General features: G+C 37.4%; 1 protein-coding gene across 22 annotated transcripts in view; it reads left to right on the top strand.

The window, feature by feature from the left end:
- The window catches only part of TRIP12 (thyroid hormone receptor interactor 12), a 153748-nt gene that overhangs the window by 106722 nt on the left and 26086 nt on the right, over positions 1-20940 (top strand). For 6 of the 22 annotated variants that reach the window (XM_027515383.1, XM_027515485.1, XM_027515523.1 and 3 more), the window contains 15 exons: positions 2370-2496; positions 2612-2771; positions 4570-4723; positions 6753-6981; positions 7310-7428; positions 9912-10119; positions 12308-12408; positions 12627-12801; positions 14153-14294; positions 15343-15534; positions 17201-17352; positions 18797-18969; positions 19441-19514; positions 19597-19796; positions 20426-20553. In XM_027515383.1, coding sequence (XP_027371184.1) covers positions 2370-2496; positions 2612-2771; positions 4570-4723; positions 6753-6981; positions 7310-7428; positions 9912-10119; positions 12308-12408; positions 12627-12801; positions 14153-14294; positions 15343-15534; positions 17201-17352; positions 18797-18969; positions 19441-19514; positions 19597-19796; positions 20426-20553 — 2334 coding nt within the window. The remainder of the gene's footprint in view (positions 1-2369; positions 2497-2611; positions 2772-4569; positions 4724-6752; positions 6982-7309; positions 7429-9911; positions 10120-12307; positions 12409-12626; positions 12802-14152; positions 14295-15342; positions 15535-17200; positions 17353-18796; positions 18970-19440; positions 19515-19596; positions 19797-20425; positions 20554-20940) is intronic. The other 16 variants (XM_027515537.1, XM_027515515.1, XM_027515460.1 and 13 more) reach the window with 11 other exon arrangements.

Raw genomic sequence — 20940 nt, 5'->3', positions numbered from 1 at the left:
GCTTCTCTTCTGCTTACAGGTAGTCCTTTTGCCTACGTTAGATTTTCCAGCATTTTATGATTCCAGAATGCCTTCTCCCTCAAAATATTTACATAGATGAATGGCTTTGATCTTTGCTGGTTTAACATTTCTAAGCCCTTCTCAACCTTACCCTGTGCAGAATATTAACATTTTATCACCACTGCTATTACAGTCTCTAGTGGGCTTCCCAGGTGGCTCAGTGGTAAAGAATCTGCTTTCCATTGCAGATGTGGTTCTATTCCTAGGTCAGGAAGATCCCCTGGAGTAAGAAATGGTAACCCACTCCAGTATTCTTGTCTATGAAATCCCATGAACAGAGGAACCTGGTGGGCTGTACAGTCCATGGTGTCACAAAGAGTCAGACACAACTGAGTGAGTGCACACATGTGTACACACACACACCCCTGAACACACACACACACTGCTGTTGCAGTTGCCCGTTACTATCTTTACTTTAGATTTCACAAGTTAATGTCAGAAGACTGTGGGTTTCAGAGAACATCTGTATATTTTGATTATTGCTAGTAGAGCATTGATCACTTCTGTATGAAACACTCATAATTGTGTGTAGTTGTATATCCATAATTTTGCTTTCTGAGAATATTATCTTGGGAGTCAGTGATGACATTCACTGACGAACAGTCTTTGTACCTCTGCCTCAGGTAGATTATTAAGCGGTATGATAGTACTTTTCTTGCTGGGGAGGGAGGATGGGAAACTCAGGTTTAAATTTAGTCACATTAGTTGTGAATTTTAGCACATGGCACAGTTCTTCGTAGAAAAATAGTGTTGCTGAGGTGATTTATTGAAGACATAAAGCATTTTGTCATTCCTAAACTTAGTATTCCAGAGAACACTGTTTTGCTTATGCCCTGAACAAAGTCCTCTCTGCCAAGATAAGTTTGGGGAAGATCTTTTTTTTTTTTTTGAGTAGTCATAATGTACTTTCCTAATTAAAATTCCTAGAAGTCCCTTGAATTTTGGTTTCCCGAAGTTTGCACATAGATTATCTCTTGTTACCATATGGCACAGCATTTTTCCTATATCCTGGTTTGGGAAATTGCTATCTAAGTTTTGTTTTTGTTTTTAATGTTCTGGAATTACCTCGTTTGCATATTTTAGGAAGTTTGCCACATATTCATCATATAGAAGCCACTAGACTTACATTGTCTTTCTCCCTCAGTAACACAAAGGAAACATGAACCTATCTTGTTCTATTTTTTTTTCAATCTCTGATCTTTTTTTTCTTTTTAAGTTACTATTACACCATTGCCATATATTCCTGTTTCTTAAGAAAGTTGGCAAAATGAATTTTTCAAAAATTTTTAAAGATTTAATCACTACTTGTGAAATTTCTATGAGGCAGAGATTTAACTATTCATAACTCCTCTAACCAAATTGAGGCTTCCCTGGTGGCTCAGAAGGTAAAGCATCTGCCTGCAATGTGGGAGATCCAGGTTCAATCCCTGGGTTGGGAAGATCCCCTGGAGAAAGAAATGGCAACCCACTTTAGTACTCTTGCCTGGAAAATACCATGGATGGAGGAGCCTGTTAGGCTATAGTCCATGGAGTCACAAAGATTCGGACACAACTGAGCAACTTCACTTTCTTTCTGCCCGAATTAATGATGAGTACTTTCTTAACAGTAGAATACTGATTACTGGCAGGACATTTCAGTGAAATATTTATACATGTTTTGTATGTGCATATAGAACCATATGCCACAACCAACAGAGACACAGCCTTGTCTTTAGGTCCTGGTTGTTAGAATGATCAAAACCTTGGCAACTGGGAACATGTTCCACTCACTGTGTCAATGCATTAGACAAGTTTTCACCCCAGTTCTTCTATAAACTGAGATCTTCTGGGAATGGAAGTTTGTGGTAGAGGATATTTTCTTGATTTTTAAAGGTAGTTGGCATGCTTACTGTCATTTAAGTAAAGGTTTTCCTTATGACAAAATGGCAAGATTCAGATGCTTTTAATCGCTGTGTTTTATTCTATTGGCCACACGATTTCAGTATATTATATTTGAATTGAAGAAAATACACAGATATATGTGAATCAAGGATAAAATGTTTAGTGCACTTGTTCTGCAAACTCTGTGCTCCTTAAGGAAAGTAATACAAGATTCTTAAAGTCTCTGCAGTGAACTTACGACTTAAGTCCTCAAAAGGAAATTGTTTAAATCTTCATAGTTTTTTTTAAGGTTTTAATTCCAAGTTATTTTCACCTATCTTGAATGGTATGGCCAAACAGGAAAATACTTTTGTTTTTCCCCTTGGGAATGATTGCCTTTTAAATATGGCAATACAAGTAGTTTCATAGGCTTTGGCTTTTCATTGTTGGCTTTACAGACATTGCAGAAACGCTTCACTTTCTCCTGTGTGGTGCCTCCAATGGAAGTTGTCAGGAGCAGATTGATCTTGTTCCACGAAGTCCTCAAGAACTGTATGAACTGACATCTCTGATTTGGTAAAGATTGGGCCAATAGTTAATAATAACTGGAGGGCATTTTGCTTTAGAGACCTGGTATTTACTGACAGCTTAGAAAGCTACTTATTAAAATAATTGCACCTTTCATTTTCAGTGAACTTATGCCATGTTTACCAAAGGAAGGCATTTTTGCAGTTGATACCATGCTGAAGAAAGGCAATGCACAGAACACGGATGGGGCCATATGGCAGTGGCGGGATGACCGGGGCCTCTGGCACCCCTATAACAGGATAGACAGCCGGATCATTGAGGTAGTAGTTTCCTCGTACCGTTTAAATATGTCTTCTTTGGATGGAGTGTGGGTGTAGGGCTGGAGTCGGGAGGGGGCATGTGGACGTAAATGTGCTTAGCGTGGAATTAACTCACGATTTTCTCATTTTGTCTCCTGAGAACAAGGTCCTCATTTCTGTTGAGGTCAGAAAACATGATGTTCTAGTCCTGCTTCTGCTACTCACTACCTGATTGACTTGGAGCAAGTAATTTAAGTTCTTTGTTCCATGGTTTCCTCGTTTCTAAAAGGAAACGCGGGAGGAGTTAGGCTACATGTCTCAAAAAGTTCCTTCAGTCTCCTATCCAGAAGAAATCTCTCAAAAGCAAAGATTACATACAAGTGGCTGCTTTTCAGTATTTTTTAAAAGAGCAAAAATATAGAAAGAATTTAAATATCTAGCTCTAGGTGAATAAGTAAATTGTGGTATACACCTAAGCTTCTATGTAGTACAGACCTTACTGGGATAAAGTTTAATTACTTACAGTGTGATATGCTATAAATGAAAACAAAATTATGTGATCCATGGAAACTCAGCAAAAGAAAAGAATAATAGCAAAGGAAAGAAATATACCACAATATTTATAGTGATTTTTCTGTGGAGGTTTTATGTGTGATTTTATTCTTATTTCCATACTTCAATATTAAATTTGCATTGAAATACTTCAGAACTTTCTCAGGAAAATTTTTGCCCTTATTTAGGAAGCGTTGGTCACTGCTTTATTTGAGATGCCATGCATCATTTACTAATGTTTTCATCTATAAGATACTCAAGTATTAATATATTTTCTAATTTCAGCCTGTGTAATTAGAATGTTTTAGGACATTTACACATAGACTTTTTTTCTTTAAGTTATCTTCCACTAGTTTCTAAAAATGAATGTTTGGAAAACTTTGGAACCACTAATTTATGTTATGAAATCAAATTCTTATGACAGTATCTAAACTCAGGACCAGTTGTTCTGAGAAAGTCAGAGGTGACTAGTCTTTTGTAATTGTTAGCCTTACTTTATGAGCTGGTTGTGGTCTCTAATACTGAGCATTCTTCTTTTTAGCATTTTCCCAGTAATTGGATTTTCCCTGTTAGGTTACTCTCTGGTATTTTCTGAGAATCCTGACTTCCATTCAACCAAGGAATTCCATAAAAATGTATATTTTGTCACTTCTTTAGGCTGTCTAAAATCCACCAGTGTTAACTACATTGTCTCATTTGAGATACATACTGTGTAATGCTTGCCACCTCTTGGGATTACTTTTTCTACTTCCAGTTGTGTCCCTTTCAATCTTAGGGCATCATTGCAATGTAAAAGTCTTTTTTTTTTGATGACCTAAGGATAATTTTGTAGGATCATTTTGTTTAAAGGAGGATCTTGATTGGCTCCTAGGAATCCATGATGTAAATAATATTTTAACCTAAGAATAAGGTACCAAAAGTTATACCAAAGGATAACTGATTTTTTTCTGTCAGCAGTGTCTTCAAGGCCTTTTTAACACAAATAGTATCTTCTCCGTGTCAGCGATCCTGCATGACTGGATTTTACCTGTATTTGTCTCAGGGGACCTAATGGTCCTGGGGGTGTATATATATATTTAATTAAAAATGGTTTGTTGATTGAGTAAGTTTTGTCATATCCACACTATTAAAACTTCCACATTCTGTTACTTACTGTCTGAAACCTGATGCAACAAATATGTAAGTTAGCATTTATGGAGGTCCCCACTGTGTCTTGAGTTAATAAGTTTCTCCATGTTTATATTCAAGGTTTCTCTCTCTTTGCTCTCAGGCAGCCCATCAGGTCGGTGAGGATGAGATAAGCTTGTCCACTCTGGGACGAGTTTATACTATTGATTTTAATTCTATGCAGCAAATCAATGAGGACACGGGAACAGCACGTGCCATTCAGAGAAAACCTAACCCCTTAGCCAATACTAACACTAGTAAGTACCTTTTGAAGTCAAAAGTAGTACCATGTTGTCTAGTGAATAGTGTTTGCAATAACATTTAATTGTTTTATTGAGTGTTTTTTATTATATTGAGGTAGTTGCATGGTAGGAAATAGTTCTTTTTGTTGTTGTTTTATCATGTGCTTTAATCGGTAAATCAGCCAACATAGCTTGACTGGTATCTTCCCCCAAGATTTTCCTACTTTTGTCATTTGCAGTGTCCTGGACTCTAGTCAGAATTGTCCTGTGCGTTTTTCTCCGCTTTCAGTTTTATTGAGATATAATTGACACAGCAATGTGTGAATTTAAGATGTACCACATAATAGTTTGACTCACGTAGACCCTGAAATGATTACCACATTAGTTGGTTAGAGTAAACATCCATCTTCTCATATAGATACAAATTAAAGAAAGAGAAAAAAAGATAATTTGGGTGGTAAGAAATTCTTAGCTTTCTCATATAATATCAGCAGTGTTAATTATTTTTGTCATGTTGTACATTACATCCCTAGTATTTATTTATCTTGTAACTTTCTGACTGCCTTCATCCAGTCCCCCACCCCTTCCCCCAGTAATACTATGTTGAGTTTGGTATAGTGGACTTACAACACTGTGTTAGTTCCTGTTACACAACATAGTGAATTCAGTACCTCATACATTTCAAAATAATCACCACGATCAGTCTACTTATGATGTCACCAAAAGTATTACATAGTTATTGACTGTATTCCCCATGTTGTACATTTCATACTTGTGACTCATTTATTCTTCAACTGGAAGTTTGTATCCCTTAATCTTCCTCACTTGTTTCTTTTTTCCCTCCAACCCATTCCCCACCCTCCACCCCACCACCCCCCCTGCCCAGCAGTCACTAATTAGTTCTCTTCAGCCCAGGCAGTTTTTAAAATCTGATCTTTTTATTCCTGTTTTACATTTAGATCCAGTCACACCCCATCAGATCAGTTCTTTCTAATCTTTTGTTTTATACTTTCGCATCAAAATTCTCTTTAATTCATGAGAATTTTTTTACCCTCAAGTTTCTGTCATTTGTTCCTTTCTGGAGGGCTTTTAGTTCAGTGCTTTTGTAGTTCTAGCCCAGAATATAAAGGTCAGCATACTTTTAAGCTTTGCAGGCCACGCAGTCTGTATTCAGCGCTGCTCTTGTAGCCCCTACACAGCCATGCACAGTATGTAAACAAATGTAAGTGGTTGTGTTTCAGTAAAATTTATTTACAAAAATCAGTGGTGAGGTAGGTTAGGCCTTCGAACCATACGTTGCCAACCCCTGTTCTAGAGCTTTTCATCTGTTACCTTTCTCCTACACTTTACTCCCTTTAAGCCCAGTGACCGGTCATCTTTTTCCAATTTCTTGCTGTATGTCTACTGTGCTTAGTCACTTAGTCATGTCTGACTCTTTGCGCGTCCATGGACTATGTATAGCCTGCCAGACTCCTTTGTCCATGGGGATTCTCCAGGCAAGAACACTAGAGTGGGTTGCCGTGCCCTCTTCCAGGGATCGAACCCAGGTTTCCCACATTGCAGGTGGAATTTTTACTGCCTGAACACCTGAGAAGTCCGAGAATACTGGAGTGGGTAACCTATCCCTTCTCCAGGGAATCTTCCCAATGCAGGAATTGAACCTGGGTCAGGTGGATTCTTTACCAGCTGAGCTACTCCTGCATACTCAATATTCATTTCTTCAACTGCGTTTATTTCTTACCAGTAGTTTTAACTGGTTAGTACTCAAATGTCCCCAATATTTTGTGGAACAGGTATTAGTAAAAATAAGAGGTACAGTGTAGTGCTACCTTGTGTTTTGCAGCTAGCTGGAATAGTCAGTGGTTTTTAAAATTTTTTAATTTTAAAATTTGTCTTAATGTTGTTTGGGGCATCTTTATAGACCCCAGTTGATTGCATTATATAAGTTAATTTCCTTTATAGCATTGTACATCCACTTGAATTTTATGTTAGCTCGCTTTATTGTGTTTCTGAAGCCTTTCAGATTTTACATTTTTTATTGCAGGTGGATATTCAGAGTTAAAGAAGGATGATGCTCGAGCACAGCTTATGAAAGAGGATCCGGAACTGGCTAAGTCTTTTATTAAGACATTATTTGGTGTTCTTTATGAAGTGTATAGTTCCTCAGCAGGACCTGCGGTCAGACATAAGTGCCTTAGAGCAATTCTTAGGATAATTTATTTCGCGGATGCCGAACTTCTAAAGGATGTCCTGAAAAACCATGCTGTTTCAAGGTGTGTTCATGAAAGTGGTAAAAAGAAACATTTTAGAAACCCAAGTCTCTGCAGTTAACTTCAGAAAATTTTAAAGCCATATTATAGTATAAAATGCACAAAACAGTTAATCTGGAGTATCTTGAGCCCTTCATTGTCTTTCTGTATTCACAGACACCTTCAATAAAAAATAGATTAAATGGAAAAGTTGAGCATTTAAGAAAAATTCTTATTTTAGTCAACAGGTTTCAAAACTGAAATATTTCACTCTCAAATTTAAAGTTGTGTGGCCATCAATAATTATCAAATCCAGGCAGATGTTTTATATACAAATGCTTTCTTTTTTTAGTCATATTGCTTCCATGCTATCAAGCCAAGACCTGAAGATAGTAGTTGGAGCCCTTCAAATGGCAGAGATCTTAATGCAGAAGTTACCTGATATTTTTAGTGTTTACTTCAGAAGAGAAGGTAATTCCGTTCATGATAATTGATGGTTAATCTTTTAGTCTGAATATTATTTTAGTAGAATTATAATCTGTGGAACAAAAATTGTTACTTTTATATAATTTACATGCTTTCAGCTTAAGTATGTAACATGCATCTTTTTAAAACCTTTTATTACAGATTGTATGAGATTGACTTGTTAATTGATGAACACTTACTAAGTTTCAGTGATTTGAGTGTTTATGGCCTAGAAGCAATTGCTGACTTTTCTTTTTATGCTGGTAGCATACAGTTGCCCTAAAGATTCTTTGAAAAAGTCAGAGGTCACTTTCTCTCCCAAGGAATCCTGTTAATAGATCAGTACAGCTGTATAAGGGATTATTTTTTACTTCATTGTGTAAATAATGAAATATTTTAAGACTTGGAATAATCTTCAGAATGCAATTTGTCTGGTCCTCTAATTTGAGGAATTTCAGTTTCGAAATCAGCCTTGGGGACATGGTATTTTAGCATTCTCTTCTTGAAAACCTGGAAGATGAAACTGTCACTCATTCAGGGTGTTTATCCTTTTTTAAACCTGCAAAGATAATAAAAGAAGTTCTTTCTCAACAGAAATCTCTTTATGGGTCTTGTGGTCTATCAGGTTACTTGGGTCTTGTGAGGATGCAAAAAATAATGGTATTCTCCTGGCATGTAATACTTTGTCTTCAATCCCAGTTCTTTATGCTCATAATCACTTTTTCTTATGCGGGATTCATTTCTCTTTACATCTTGAGAATGTAATAGACACACTAGTGTAATAATATTGAGTCAAATGGGAAGAAATTCTCACTGTTTATTGTTAGCTCTGTTCAAGTAATAATGGAAAAAATCCAACACTACATGTTTGTATGAAATAGAAGGCAAACTCTCTTCGTATCCCAGAGGCAATAACTATGGTTAACAAACTAGATTTATGTACCTTTTCTGTGCTTACATAAACACTTGGTGTATATTCTTATTTTTAGCCTTAGAGTTGGTGATGGACAGGGAGGCCTGGCGTGCTGTGATTCATGGGGTCGCAAAGAGTCGGACACGACTGAGCGACTGATCTGATCTGATCTGATCTTGCATTTTTATTTTGTTTTAAGTATTCTATATTTGTTGTCATTTACTTTTAGTTGCTTTATGATTTGAGAATTGGTATATGAATATATATATGAGAATATGAGAATCAGTCTTTTTTTTCAGTGATTTTTTAAAAAACTTTTGATCCTATCAATCAACTATGCCATCAGATTGAATTTCCCACCCCCAAGTATTTGTATAGCGTATACATGGTGAGGTATATGGAGATATCTAGATTGGTTCTCCCCCTTTGCATGTGGCTTGTCTCGCTGTTCTCTGAGGTTCCACTTAAAGATCACTTATTCCTAAATACCTATCCTGCCTCCTGAATTGTTAGATCTCCCTATGGTATGCTCCAGCAGCACTGTATTTTATTTCTCATAAGCAGTTCATTCTGTATTTTTAAGTTCTTGTTAAATATATCTTTCTCATTAGTTAGTAAGTGCCCTGAATACATTTTTCTTAGCCATGGCCATATTCTTAGTGCCTCGCTCACAGTCTGGGTATGTGACGGTTGCAAATAGTACTTGTGGAATGAATGCCTGAAGTTTGAATTCACTCAAAAATCTTTTTTTTTTTAATATAAATAATCTGATGGAAAGTTGTGGACTCTTCCCCAGAAAAATGTGAATGCTGTGAACATGTGAGCACACACCTTTGTATTCTGTCTCCCCGCCCGCCCCCCCCCCCCCCCCCCCCCCGCCGCCCACCACCCCATGTGCTTCCTCCCACAATCGAACCCCAAATACAAATCTCTGCCTTAATGGGTTATTATTCCGTCTCCTTGTACACGTGGAGGGATGTGAAAATCTCCACCCTTCAATAGCTGGTGTTCTCTTTATTGACAGTAGTGTTATTGTGATCTTGTCTCCTTGTAGCATTTGAAGTTAATAATTGTAGGTCCTTTTCTTATCTTTTGGCTATCCAGCCACAGGTGCACTGATTTTTGTAATTGTTTTTGATTCTTACAGTGGGTACTTTAAATTTCTGGTAGGACTTTATATGTGACCCCATTTAACATTTTGAGCATATTGGAAGGCCTCAGAAGAGACGTGTGTTCAGTCGCTAAGTCGCATTTGACTCTGCGACCCCATGGACTAGAACATACCAGGTTCCAATGAGTTTCCTTCACCGTCTCCCAGAGTTTGCTCAGATTCATGTTCATTGAGTTGATGATGCTATCTAACCATCTTACCCTCAATATAAATATGTTTATTTAAATTTGAATTTACTTCCTTCTGTTTTTTGGAGTCAGGTTGAAGACTCTGGCACCTCAATTATTGTCCTGTTTTTTCGTACTTTTTATTCATTCCTTGTGAACCACCATTAGCGTTTAGGGATCTTGTAATGGTGGGGAGGTAGTCCTGATTAACACACACTCTAACCTCTGTTCTATAAAGGTGTAATGCATCAAGTAAAACACTTAGCAGAATCTGAGTCATTGTTGACAAGTCCACCAAAGGCATGTACAAATGGGTCCGGATCCTTGGGGTCCACGCCATCGGTCAACAGTGGAACAGCCACGGCCGCCACCAATGCCTCGGCTGACCTGGGGTCCCCCAGCTTGCAGCACAGCAGAGACGATTCTCTAGACCTGAGCCCTCAAGGGTAAGTCAGAGTCCTGCAGTGACTCTTGTGCTCTTTGCTTGGAACTCTGCCCTGGTCTCTGAGTCGCACCCATGGAAGTGAAAGGTGTAGGGCACTACAGAGAGTGTACATTTTCCATTTTTTCACGTATGTTTTGTTAGGTATATAATGAGAATGGGGAAAAAATTGAACACTTACTGAAAACCTGCTGTACAGAGCCATGTTTAGAAACCACAGTAGAGACATAATATTTACATTGACCTACAAGGGCACTAAGGCTCAGAGAAGCTAAGTGACTGACATAATGTCTTGAACTTACTATTAACGATGAAGGATTTGAGCCTCATTTCTGATACCATAATCTTAATGATTATTTATTATGTTGCAGCATATATTACCAACTTTGAGACATCTAGATATTGATATAGTGAAAAATATTAAAAATTGGAATTTTTAGAATATAAGAAAAGAACCTGATTTCCCATCTGTCTTTTACTGGCATATCGGAACTTTTGCTCTTAATAAAGGCTAATGAGAATTCTAAGAAAATTCTCTGCTTGCACCTCTTTTTTCATTCCTTTGTTGTACTCTGCTGCTGAGAACGTTACCAGCCCTCATGTCGGTTATCATTTTGTACTGAAACAAATCACACTATTAAAAGTGTTTTTGTTCCTTTGATGGAAGCTAAAAAGTCGATCTTGGTAAAGTGTATATTTAATAAGTGGGGTCCAAAAATTTAATCTTACCAGCTGTAAAGCTCAGAATCCTAGCTGCTCTTGGTGCCCCCTGGTGACAGTTGTCCACCCTGATGTATGTATGAGTTTTGAGAGTTCTGTGACTCCTGGTCCAGTGTTATCTTAGGAAGCTGCGGGGTTTAAGTGGTACTATGTAATGGGCACAGTCCGGGGTTTTGGGACCTAGCAGTATTACCAAGGACCCTCCACCTTCCCTGTTCTCTAGTTGAATTGTCTTGCCATTTTCTCTCCCAGCCTTGCCCACCTCTCTCTTTCCTTGCTAGCCCAGTTCCCTCCCCTAGCTGCTGTGGCAACCTGAGGTCATTGCGGGGTTTTACTCTATAGCATAGGCATGGTGCCTGAGCTCTAGCATAAGTGGTTGGTAAAATATGATGCAGCTTACAGAGATGCAGTGCTCCTGAGCTACTTTAAATTAAAGAACTAGAGTTGATTATACGTTCTGACAGTCAATGCTTCTAAGGAAAGAGAAATACTTTCAGAGAGAGACTTTCAGCGCTCTAAGTGATTCATTTCTCTTCTAATATGGTTTTAAATGAGAAGTTCATAAAAATGTATAAATGGAATTAAGTTTATTCTTTGAAAGTTCACTTGTCCTGATTGTCAAGTATATTGATCATGCTATTAAGTGTTTTCAATGGACATATCAGATGTTGGAAAACTTTAAATTTTTTGTCAAAATTTTTCTTACTTGAATTATAATTTAACTGAACCATAACTTTTTTTTATCTTTTCCATCTTACGTAGTTTTGTTATTCTACGAATGATAGTATAAACTATTTCTAAAGTTGTTAAATATAGTAAAAAATAGTGCACAAGGCCATATGTGTTGTCTTTCATATATTCTAATTCAAATAGGTTGTTTACACTATCACTCTGCTACATTTGTTTACAGATAACTGAATTCTTTATAAAAGTATTTATAAATTCATTCATTTTGGATATTATTATCATTGCACACCATGAAATTACTTTGGGTAATATCGGAAAGTATTTTGATAATGTTAACTTTAGTGTGCTGTGATTATTATTTTACTTACTGTCATTTAGATTAGAAAAGAAAAAAGGTACTCAGATTTAACATATTCTTTTTCTGATTTATGATTGCATGGTTCTTTCTTTGTATTGTATATTTGTTTTATATACTTTATGTACTGCATTTAACAATGGAGTTTAACAAGGATTAATGAGATATTCTGTCTATTTGGTTTTCTTTTAGTAATTCAGTAGTCAGGGTATCTGTATAGCTAGGTATTTTCTGAAGTAATCAATTTCTGTGTCTGTGCACTTGTAGAACATTGGTGCAGAGTTGGCATTAAATAATCACTAAATGGAAAATACTGTTACGACAGTATTTTATAACACATTGTTTCTGCCATTTTGGCCTGCTTTAAAGTGAGTGATGGTATTAGATCATGATAATTGCTAAACTTACCCCATGTTTTCCCGTGTGATAGTCGATTAAGTGATGTTCTAAAGAGAAAACGACTGCCAAAACGAGGATCAAGAAGGCCAAAGTATTCACCTCCGAGAGATGATGACAAAGTAGACAATCAAGGTAATTTGTGATGAAACCATGGGGAGGTGAATGGAAAGGAACTAGTGGCTAAAGACACATACTTTATTTTTGCTGCCAGCTTTGAATCATGCCTGAGTTTGCTGAATTCCCAGTGTTCTTAGTTCTTGTAGCTAATTAATCTGTTGAGTGGAAGTCTTAAAATTCTGTTGGTTTTCATCATTTGCACTAAAATGATTTAATTATTGTTCTCTCCATAGCTAAAAGCCCCACTACTACTCAGTCACCTAAGTCTTCTTTCTTGGCAAGCTTGAATCCAAAAACGTGGGGAAGGTTAAGCGCACAGTCTAACAGCAACAACATTGAACCAGCACGAACTGCGGGAGTTAGTGGTCTTGCCAGGGCCGCCTCAAAGGACACCATCTCCAATAATAGGTGAGGTGGGGGGATTCTGTGTTACTTCTGTTCCTAGATTAGGAAAAGCTTCATGGTATTCTAGTCAGTGTCCGTATTACATAGAGATGGAAACATGGACACAGGCCTTTAATTTTTGCTCAGAGGTCGCATAGGTCCAGGATGGAGCAGATTCTCAGTTCTTGAGCCCCATGTCTGACTTTTTCTCATATTTTAAAATTTGAACATGTCTAGTTGGGAGTTTTCTATGTTCAAAACCAAGCAAATAGATTTCCCTTTGAATTTGTTCCTTAGTTTTGTTCTGGAAAAGGGAAAACTGATGTATTTTCCGAACACACACATGCTCTTTTATAATAGCCCTCTTCTGCATTAGAGCAGAGCCCTTTTTTGGAAATGTAAAACTGTCGGTTAAACCATTTCACACCAATTTATGGCTTTAAAAAAATCAGTCCTTTAAAATCCTCAAGGATTGTTTTGTTTTGTTTGACTCTGGATGTAAATACCAACAGGGATTAGTTCCTCTGCAAATAAGAAATTTTTAAAAAGCAAATTCCATTGGGAAAACAAGCTCTTTTTTGGTTTATTGCCTTGATTGGTGGGTGGTTCTGAATTTCAGGTAGTAGAAATAAGCAGATATATTTCTGAAGTTATTAGAATTTGTTATTTGAACAGTGAGGTCTCAGTTGTCATAGCTTATTATGTGCCTAATAGGTACATGTTTCTGGTCTATAGAACATAAGGGACAGTGCAGATATGTCTATACCTTAGAAAACAGTCTTGGAAAATTGCTTTCAGGTTAACAGGAAACTGTTAGGTTGTAGAGTCCATAGACATTAGAACTGGTTTTTTTTCTTTTTTTGGTCTTCATGTAGTGACATGAAATGTATTTTAAGTATTAACCGTGCATTTCTCTAGGTATATCTTAGCCCATTTTCAAACTGAAACTTAAGTGGTTTAATGTGGAATCTGGATTTACTAGTCTATAAACATAGGCCAACCCACTCCAGTACTCTTGCCTGGAAAATCCCGTGGACGGAGGAGCCTGGTAGGCTGCAGTCCATGGGGTCGCTAGAGTCAGACACGACTGAGCGACTTCACTTTGACTTTTCACTTTCATGCATTGGAGAAGGAAATGGCAACCCACTCCAGTGTTCTTGCCTGGAGAATCCCAGGGACGGGGGAGCCTGGTGGGCTGCCATCTATGGGGTCGCACAGAGTCGGACACGACTGAAGCGACTTAGCAGCAGCAGCAGCAGCTAACATAGGCCAAAAAAGGATTTTAAATGTAGCAGCTATCTGCTTTTGACCAGAAGTTATAATTGAAAACTTTTCTATGTACACTGAGTTTTTAATATCTTTTTCCTTCTTGCAGAGAAAAAATTAAAGGTTGGATTAAAGAGCAGGCACATAAATTTGTAGAGCGTTACTTCAGTTCTGAGAACATGGATGGAAGCAACCCTGCATTGAATGTCCTTCAGAGACTTTGTGCTGCTACTGAACAACTCAACCTCCAGGTACCGCAGCCAGTGCACCTAGCTGCTTCTCTGGGCTCTTCCATCCGGCTCCTCCTTGCCTTGGTGACTCTAGATTTCCGTGGATTTATTTGTCTTAGAGCAACTTTTCTAACCAGACCTGTACCTTTGGCGCTGACGTTTCTTTAACTTGTCTCTTGACTCCTTACTTCCTCATTTTATCATTAAGTGTGCTAGACATCTGATTTTTGACTTTGCTTTCCCTCGCCTCCCTTGTCTCTTAAGAAATGGAGAGATTTCAAAAGTGTCCCTCAGGCACATCTCTCCTCTCAGTTGTCTTCAGCTACAGGTACTAGCTTATGTTTATAGACTAGTAAATCCAGATTCCCCATTAAACCACTTAAGTTTCAGTTTGAAAACGGGCCAAGATATACCTAGAGAAATGTACAGTTAATACTTAAAATACATTTCATGTCACTACATGAAGGGGGGAAAAAAAAAAGGCAGTTTTAATGTCTATGGACTCTACAGCCTAACGGTTTCCTAAGTGAAGGAGAAGCCCCTCCTTCACCGCTCTTTACCTGTGCCCTAAGAGTGCTCAGAGAGGGTAGAGGTGTCATAAACCTTTTGTGTTTCATCTGATTCTTTTTCCATTTTTGATGTACTTTGAACTGTGTGAATAGCACATGTTTTCTAAGAAATTGTCTTATTTCATTCAGACTTCAAATGCACTATAAAGCCACACCTTAAACTCTTTTCATTTTGGTATTATAGCTCTGTTCCTCCAATTTGCTTTCTCATCTTTTGTCTTTTTTTTTTCTTTAATACAACTACATTGGTTAAATGCTAAGTTTTTTTTTTTTTTTTTTAATGTCAGAATGGACACTGGTTTTCTGTCATGAAATAATAACATTTTGTGAATGTGTGTGTTTGTAAAGTATTGTTTTTCAAGGATATACCAAGTATGTACCACCTGCCCCTGATTTCTTTTTTAAAAGTGTTCAAGTATCGGGTAGCTTTGGTGGAAATATGAATTGTGTATTTATTACGGACTCTTTAAATCAGTGAATACTGTTTTCATCTCTTTCAGGTGGATGGTGGAGCTGAGTGCCTTGTAGAAATCCGTAGCATAGTCTCAGAGTCTGATGTTTCATCGTTTGAAATCCAACACAGTGGATTTGTGAAGCAACTGTTGCTTTATTTGACATCTAAAAGTGAAAAAGACGCTGTGAGCAGAGAGATCAGATTAAAGAGATTCCTTCATGTATTTTTTTCTTCTCCAGTAAGTTACCTAATAATCATACCTGTGTGTCTTATTTTGAGAGTCATGTTTTACTCATGCAGATATTTTCATCCCAGGAGTAATTTGTAATAGTTTTTGGTCAAGATACTGAGGTAAAGTTTTTAACTTGGATATTATACACATTTGGATTCCTTGGTCTTTTATGCATTAGGTAAACAGTAACACAAGAAAATGGTGAAGCAAGTGCCTGTGCTGTGATTGATGTATCTTGATTCTGTGTTTTTGTGTAAGACAGACCATTAATTGTTTGGGCCTCCCTGATAGCTTGGGCTTCCCTGGTGGCTCAGACGGTAAAGAATCCACCTGCAATGTGGGAGACCTGAGTTCGATCCCTGGGTTGGGAAGATCCGCTGGAGAAGGAAAGGACAATCCACTCATTCTGGCCTGGAGAATTCCATGGACTGTGTAGTCCATGGGGTCTCAAAGAGTCAGACACGACTGAGCAACTTTCACTTTCACTTCCTGATATCTCAGATGGTAGAGTCTGCCTGCAATGTGGAAGGACCCAGGTTTGATCCCTGGGTCAGGAAGATCCCCTGGAGAAGGATATGCCAACCCACTCCAGTATTCTTGTCCTGAAAAATCCCATGGATGGATGAGCCTGGTGGGCTACAGTCCATAGGGTCACAAAGCATAGGACACGTCTGAGCAACTAACACAACTAACAGTTGTGAGTGTATTTGATTCTGAATATCTGTTTTTAAGCATATTGCAGTTTTCAGTATATTTTTTAATAGAAATATGGTAGACATCATGTATCTATAGGCATAAGATAGAGTATATGTAAACATTTCTGTTTTGTATATAAGACACAGAACTAACAATTTCATTGAGGAATGGTTGATCACCATTTATAATGTGGATCATAAGACCAGAAGGTACAGAGCAGCTTTACTTTCTTCATTCTCAGTGAGTGAAAGCGAAAGAGTAACCTGGACACTGGTGACTTAACACCATTCTACTTGTTCATAATGGCTTAACAGAAGGTGATTCTCTGGATCAACTGTGTAATAGGGCTAAGGACAGCTCGCTTGTGTGTCAGTCAAACTCACCGTCTCTGGTCATTGTTTGCAGACATTGCTTGCGTTATTTTAATTTGTTCTACTACCTAAAGCAGAATTGGTAATTATTTGTGACTCATTAGCTGTATAGTTAATATTGGATATAGTTTTATACCATGCTAGAATTATGTACAGTCTGTAATCACTTACTGAAAATTCCTTGGGGCTGGATGGGTTTCATGAGTTTTGCCATACAGTACGTACAGCACTTATTATCTGATAATCCCCAGTGGATTCTGAATAGTACTCCATACACATTAAGTATTTTTGCAACAAAACATATGAATATTCCTACAAAATGTAAATAAAGACTTCAAACAGCCACGTATCTGTCTGGGTCAGATTTTGCCACCAAATGAGTAGTGTTTTCAAGCCTTTTGGACTTAGGAATTGTGAATACGGGATTGTGTGCCTATACAAAAAGTGTGTTTATTGAAATTATTTGGAAGCCATTGTTCCAGCTAAATCCATCATAAAAAAATACAATAGAGTAAGTCTTTTGTAAAACTGCCTATTAAATATTCTTATTGAGTGTTCTATTTCATGAGGCCTTGCTTAACCTGTTGGTTTATTTATAACTTTAGCTTCCTGGAGAAGAGCCCATTGAACGAGTAGAACCAGTGGGTAATGCACCTTTGTTGGCATTAGTTCACAAAATGAACAACTGCCTCAGCCAGATGGAACAATTTCCAGTCAAAGTGCATGACTTTCCCAGTGGAAATGGGACAGGAGGCAGGTAAGGATCCTTGCCTAGGTGGGCCCTTGCCACTGGATTTTATATTTTTGTTGAGGTAAAGTGGCAAGAGGTCTGGTGACATCTTGGTGCTCAAAGAACGCTCATTATAAGGACTGAGGAGATTAAATATTCTAGTGCGTGAATCAAATAACTTTTATTCCTAAAACATACCCTGTATCTTAAATATGATGTTTTGAAAATATGAAACCAACTTGTGTTGGCAAGTCTCAATAGGCTTAGTTTTCCTTAAATTTAGGCTTAGTTTTCCTTAAATTGATGTACTTTAATGTATAAAGCTTTTCTCCAAGAAGTTTGTAGTGACAGATGACAAAATGATTACATTCTGTGTAATAATGTGATTTCATATGTGACCCAAGTGGTTATAATTTTGCGTTTTAATGGGTTTTAACAAATGTTTATTTTTTCCCATAATGTAGTAGCTTTACTGGACTCAACTATAGAAAGAATACATTAAATTCCTTGATGTGTTTTTACAGAATGTTACAAGTTTCCTGGAATATTATGGCTAGCAGCATGGAAAACTTAAAAAATTAGTTTGGTTTTAAAAAACATAGTCTGGTGTGTCTTAAAGATATTTAAAGTTTTGACTGAGTTAAAACGGTATGCAATATTGAATAATGAAGTGATCAGTGTTGTCTAGGTTTTTTCCTGCTTTGAAACTTAATGTATAGAGTGGTATTTAATTTTGATTATTAAACTGTCCTGGAAGATTTTTATGAGCTAAAGGGGTACTTTCTAATACATACAAGAGAAAACCATAACATTTTTTCATTTTTATCTGAATTTGCATATGTATGTATCAATATAATGGAATATTCTTTCTTATACCCCTATTTGCATGCCTTATCAAACCTCATAGCTGCATTTCAAACTCCTCTGTATCTTACTCTTGCCAGACCTTTTCAGAAATGAGTAATTAAATATCATTACCAGGTGTAGACTGATGTAGCTGTCAAACTGCTTCACTCAAAAGACTGTAGCAAAGTAAAATGTAAAGGTTAGTTTTTAAAGTAATTTTGTAGCTGAAATCTTTGAAAGCAAAAAATGAGGGTTTATTGTTTGTTTTTAAATAAATAGGACTTAGTAGGTAATGGCAAAATATTGCAGAAACGAGCACGCTCAAATGGTTCAGGAATTTTTATCCTGAGGAAATAATTCATTCTCAGTGGTGAGGTATTTCTGCTCACATAGGTTCATGGTGGGACAGAGGTGAAATGTTGATTGAATGTTCTCATATGCATGTGTGCACATCCTGTTTTATGATAAGTCTTTTCCAGTAACTTGGAATTGCTGGCTGTACTATTTACATAGTTACTTTGTGCCCCAGGAAGATGCAGAGTTTGTATTATCATGCTTTTATTTTAATTAATGTATGCTGATTTTGAAAATAATAGAATAACTTTTTTTCACAAATTATCTTGAGCTTCTCTCTCAACAGAGGATCACAGGCTTTAAAATTTTTCAACACACATCAGTTAAAATGCCAGTTACAAAGACATCCAGACTGTGCAAATGTGAAGCAGTGGAAGGGTGGACCTGTCAAGATTGACCCCCTGGCTTTGGTGCAGGCTATTGAGAGATACCTTGTAGTTAGAGGTACTTTCTATATATGTATATTGTGTGTTTATGTGTACATTTGGGATGAAATTAACATTAAGGGATATATAAATTATCTCCCTGTTCATTGCTGTGTTTGTCAAAACCTAGCATCAGGAACTTGTGTGCTCATTACTTACTTTATATGTAGTATATAGAAATGTTAAGTTTTTTTAGGGGTTGACTGCTTGCTTGGATGACTGGGTGGGTGATGGCTTAATTTATGCTGGTGTAATAGAAATGACATTTTGTAATGTAATGTAATAGATGTGACATTTTGTACCTGACAGTTTCCTTAGATCTTTCTGCTTTGTAGATCAAAGGGTAATATATATGTTTTTCCAGGAATGATTAGATCAAAATGTAATATACATATTTTTCTAGGAGTATGTTAGTTTAACAAGCGTATATATAGGTTTTTCTTTGCCACCCAAAATTGCCAGGAATTTAACAGACTTCTTGGGTCCTTAGGGTATGGAAGAGTAAGAGAAGATGACGAAGACAGTGACGACGATGGTTCTGACGAGGAAATAGACGAATCTCTGGTAGGGTGCTATTCCCACCCTGTTTTAATGTGTAAAGTTCGAGGCCGATAGCTTAAAAGGATTTTGTTTTTGCTCTGTTTAGGCTGCTCAGTTCTTAAATTCCGGAAATGTGAGACACAGGCTACAGTTTTACATCGGGGAGCATTTGCTACCGTATAACATGACTGTGTATCAGGCAGTACGGCAGTTCAGTATACAGGCTGAAGATGAACGGGAGTCCACGGATGACGAGAGCAATCCTCTAGGAAGAGCTGGTATTTGGACGAAAACTCATACGATATGGCAAGTCTGAAAATGTCTTTGGTTTTTCATCAGCAGTGTTCGTGTGTTTTGGAATTCCTATTACTGGCTGGCTTGCATAACGAGAGAATGGACTCTGAATTCTGTAGTTTGTTATTGAAAGCCACTTTCAGCGTTCCATCTTTGTGTGTGTGTGTGTGTGTGTGTGTGTGTGTGTGTGTGTGAGCTTCCTCATTAAATCTACATGAAAATGTGTTTGGGCAATAAATAATCATAACTTGTCTCTACTTTTCTAGTAGCTTCAATTCTTTAAATAAGTCAGAAAAGAACATAAGATGATGTTCCTGTAGGTAGTAGGAAGTTTGGCACCTTTTATCCCTTAGAGGCATTTGGGTGCAGTTTCCTACGTTGCTGATGAATGTCTGCATACTTACTGAAAGAGAGTGATTCTTCCCAGAACCAGCCCTTGGAGTTGGCCTCTCCTAGGATGGTAGTCTCGGGGGGTCTTTGCAGTCCCACTGACATTTCTCCAAATCCACAACTAGGGAGAGAGTGGCTAGATCTCAGAGAGTTGTTCTGGTAACTGTGGTATCTGTGGCTTGCACTTTGGCCTTAAAGAATAACTTGCAGTTTTAAAATCTACTTTTGGTTTTCACACTCTATTACTTTAGGTACAAACCTGTGCGAGAGGACGAAGAAAGTAATAAAGATTGTGTTGGTGGTAAAAGAGGAAGAGCCCAGACAGCTCCAACAAAAACTTCCCCTAGAAATGCAAAAAAGCATGATGAGCTGTGGAATGGTGAGCGATGCCGACGGGGCAGTGGATTGCCACTGCTGTGGGGCAGTAGACTTCCTGCCCTCAAGGTTTTAACAGTGTTTTATATCTAGTAGTAAAAGCTTTATGTATAATTTATAAAGATGTAAATTACTACAAACACTTGGTTGCTTTAAATTGAACCGTGTGAAACCTTATTTTCAGAGAATATTGGGAAAAACTTTTTCATGAAATCAAAAGCAAATTTCATTAGTAGAACATATTCACTAAAGAAGAGACTGGTCATTGGCAGGGTGTCCCTTAGCTTTTATTGTTACTTGTTATAATAGTATGATCTAACAGTTATAAAAGCAATAGAAAGTTTTGCCAGGATATAAAATGACTACCGAAAGTAGTTGACACCTCCCAGTT

This window comes from Bos indicus x Bos taurus, chromosome 2 (genome assembly GCF_003369695.1).
Source record: "Bos indicus x Bos taurus breed Angus x Brahman F1 hybrid chromosome 2, Bos_hybrid_MaternalHap_v2.0, whole genome shotgun sequence".
In the NCBI taxonomy this organism is placed as follows: Eukaryota; Metazoa; Chordata; class Mammalia; order Artiodactyla; family Bovidae; genus Bos; species Bos indicus x Bos taurus.
The sequence above is the reverse complement of the archived record's forward strand: the minus strand, read 5'-3'. Positions and strand labels throughout refer to the sequence as shown.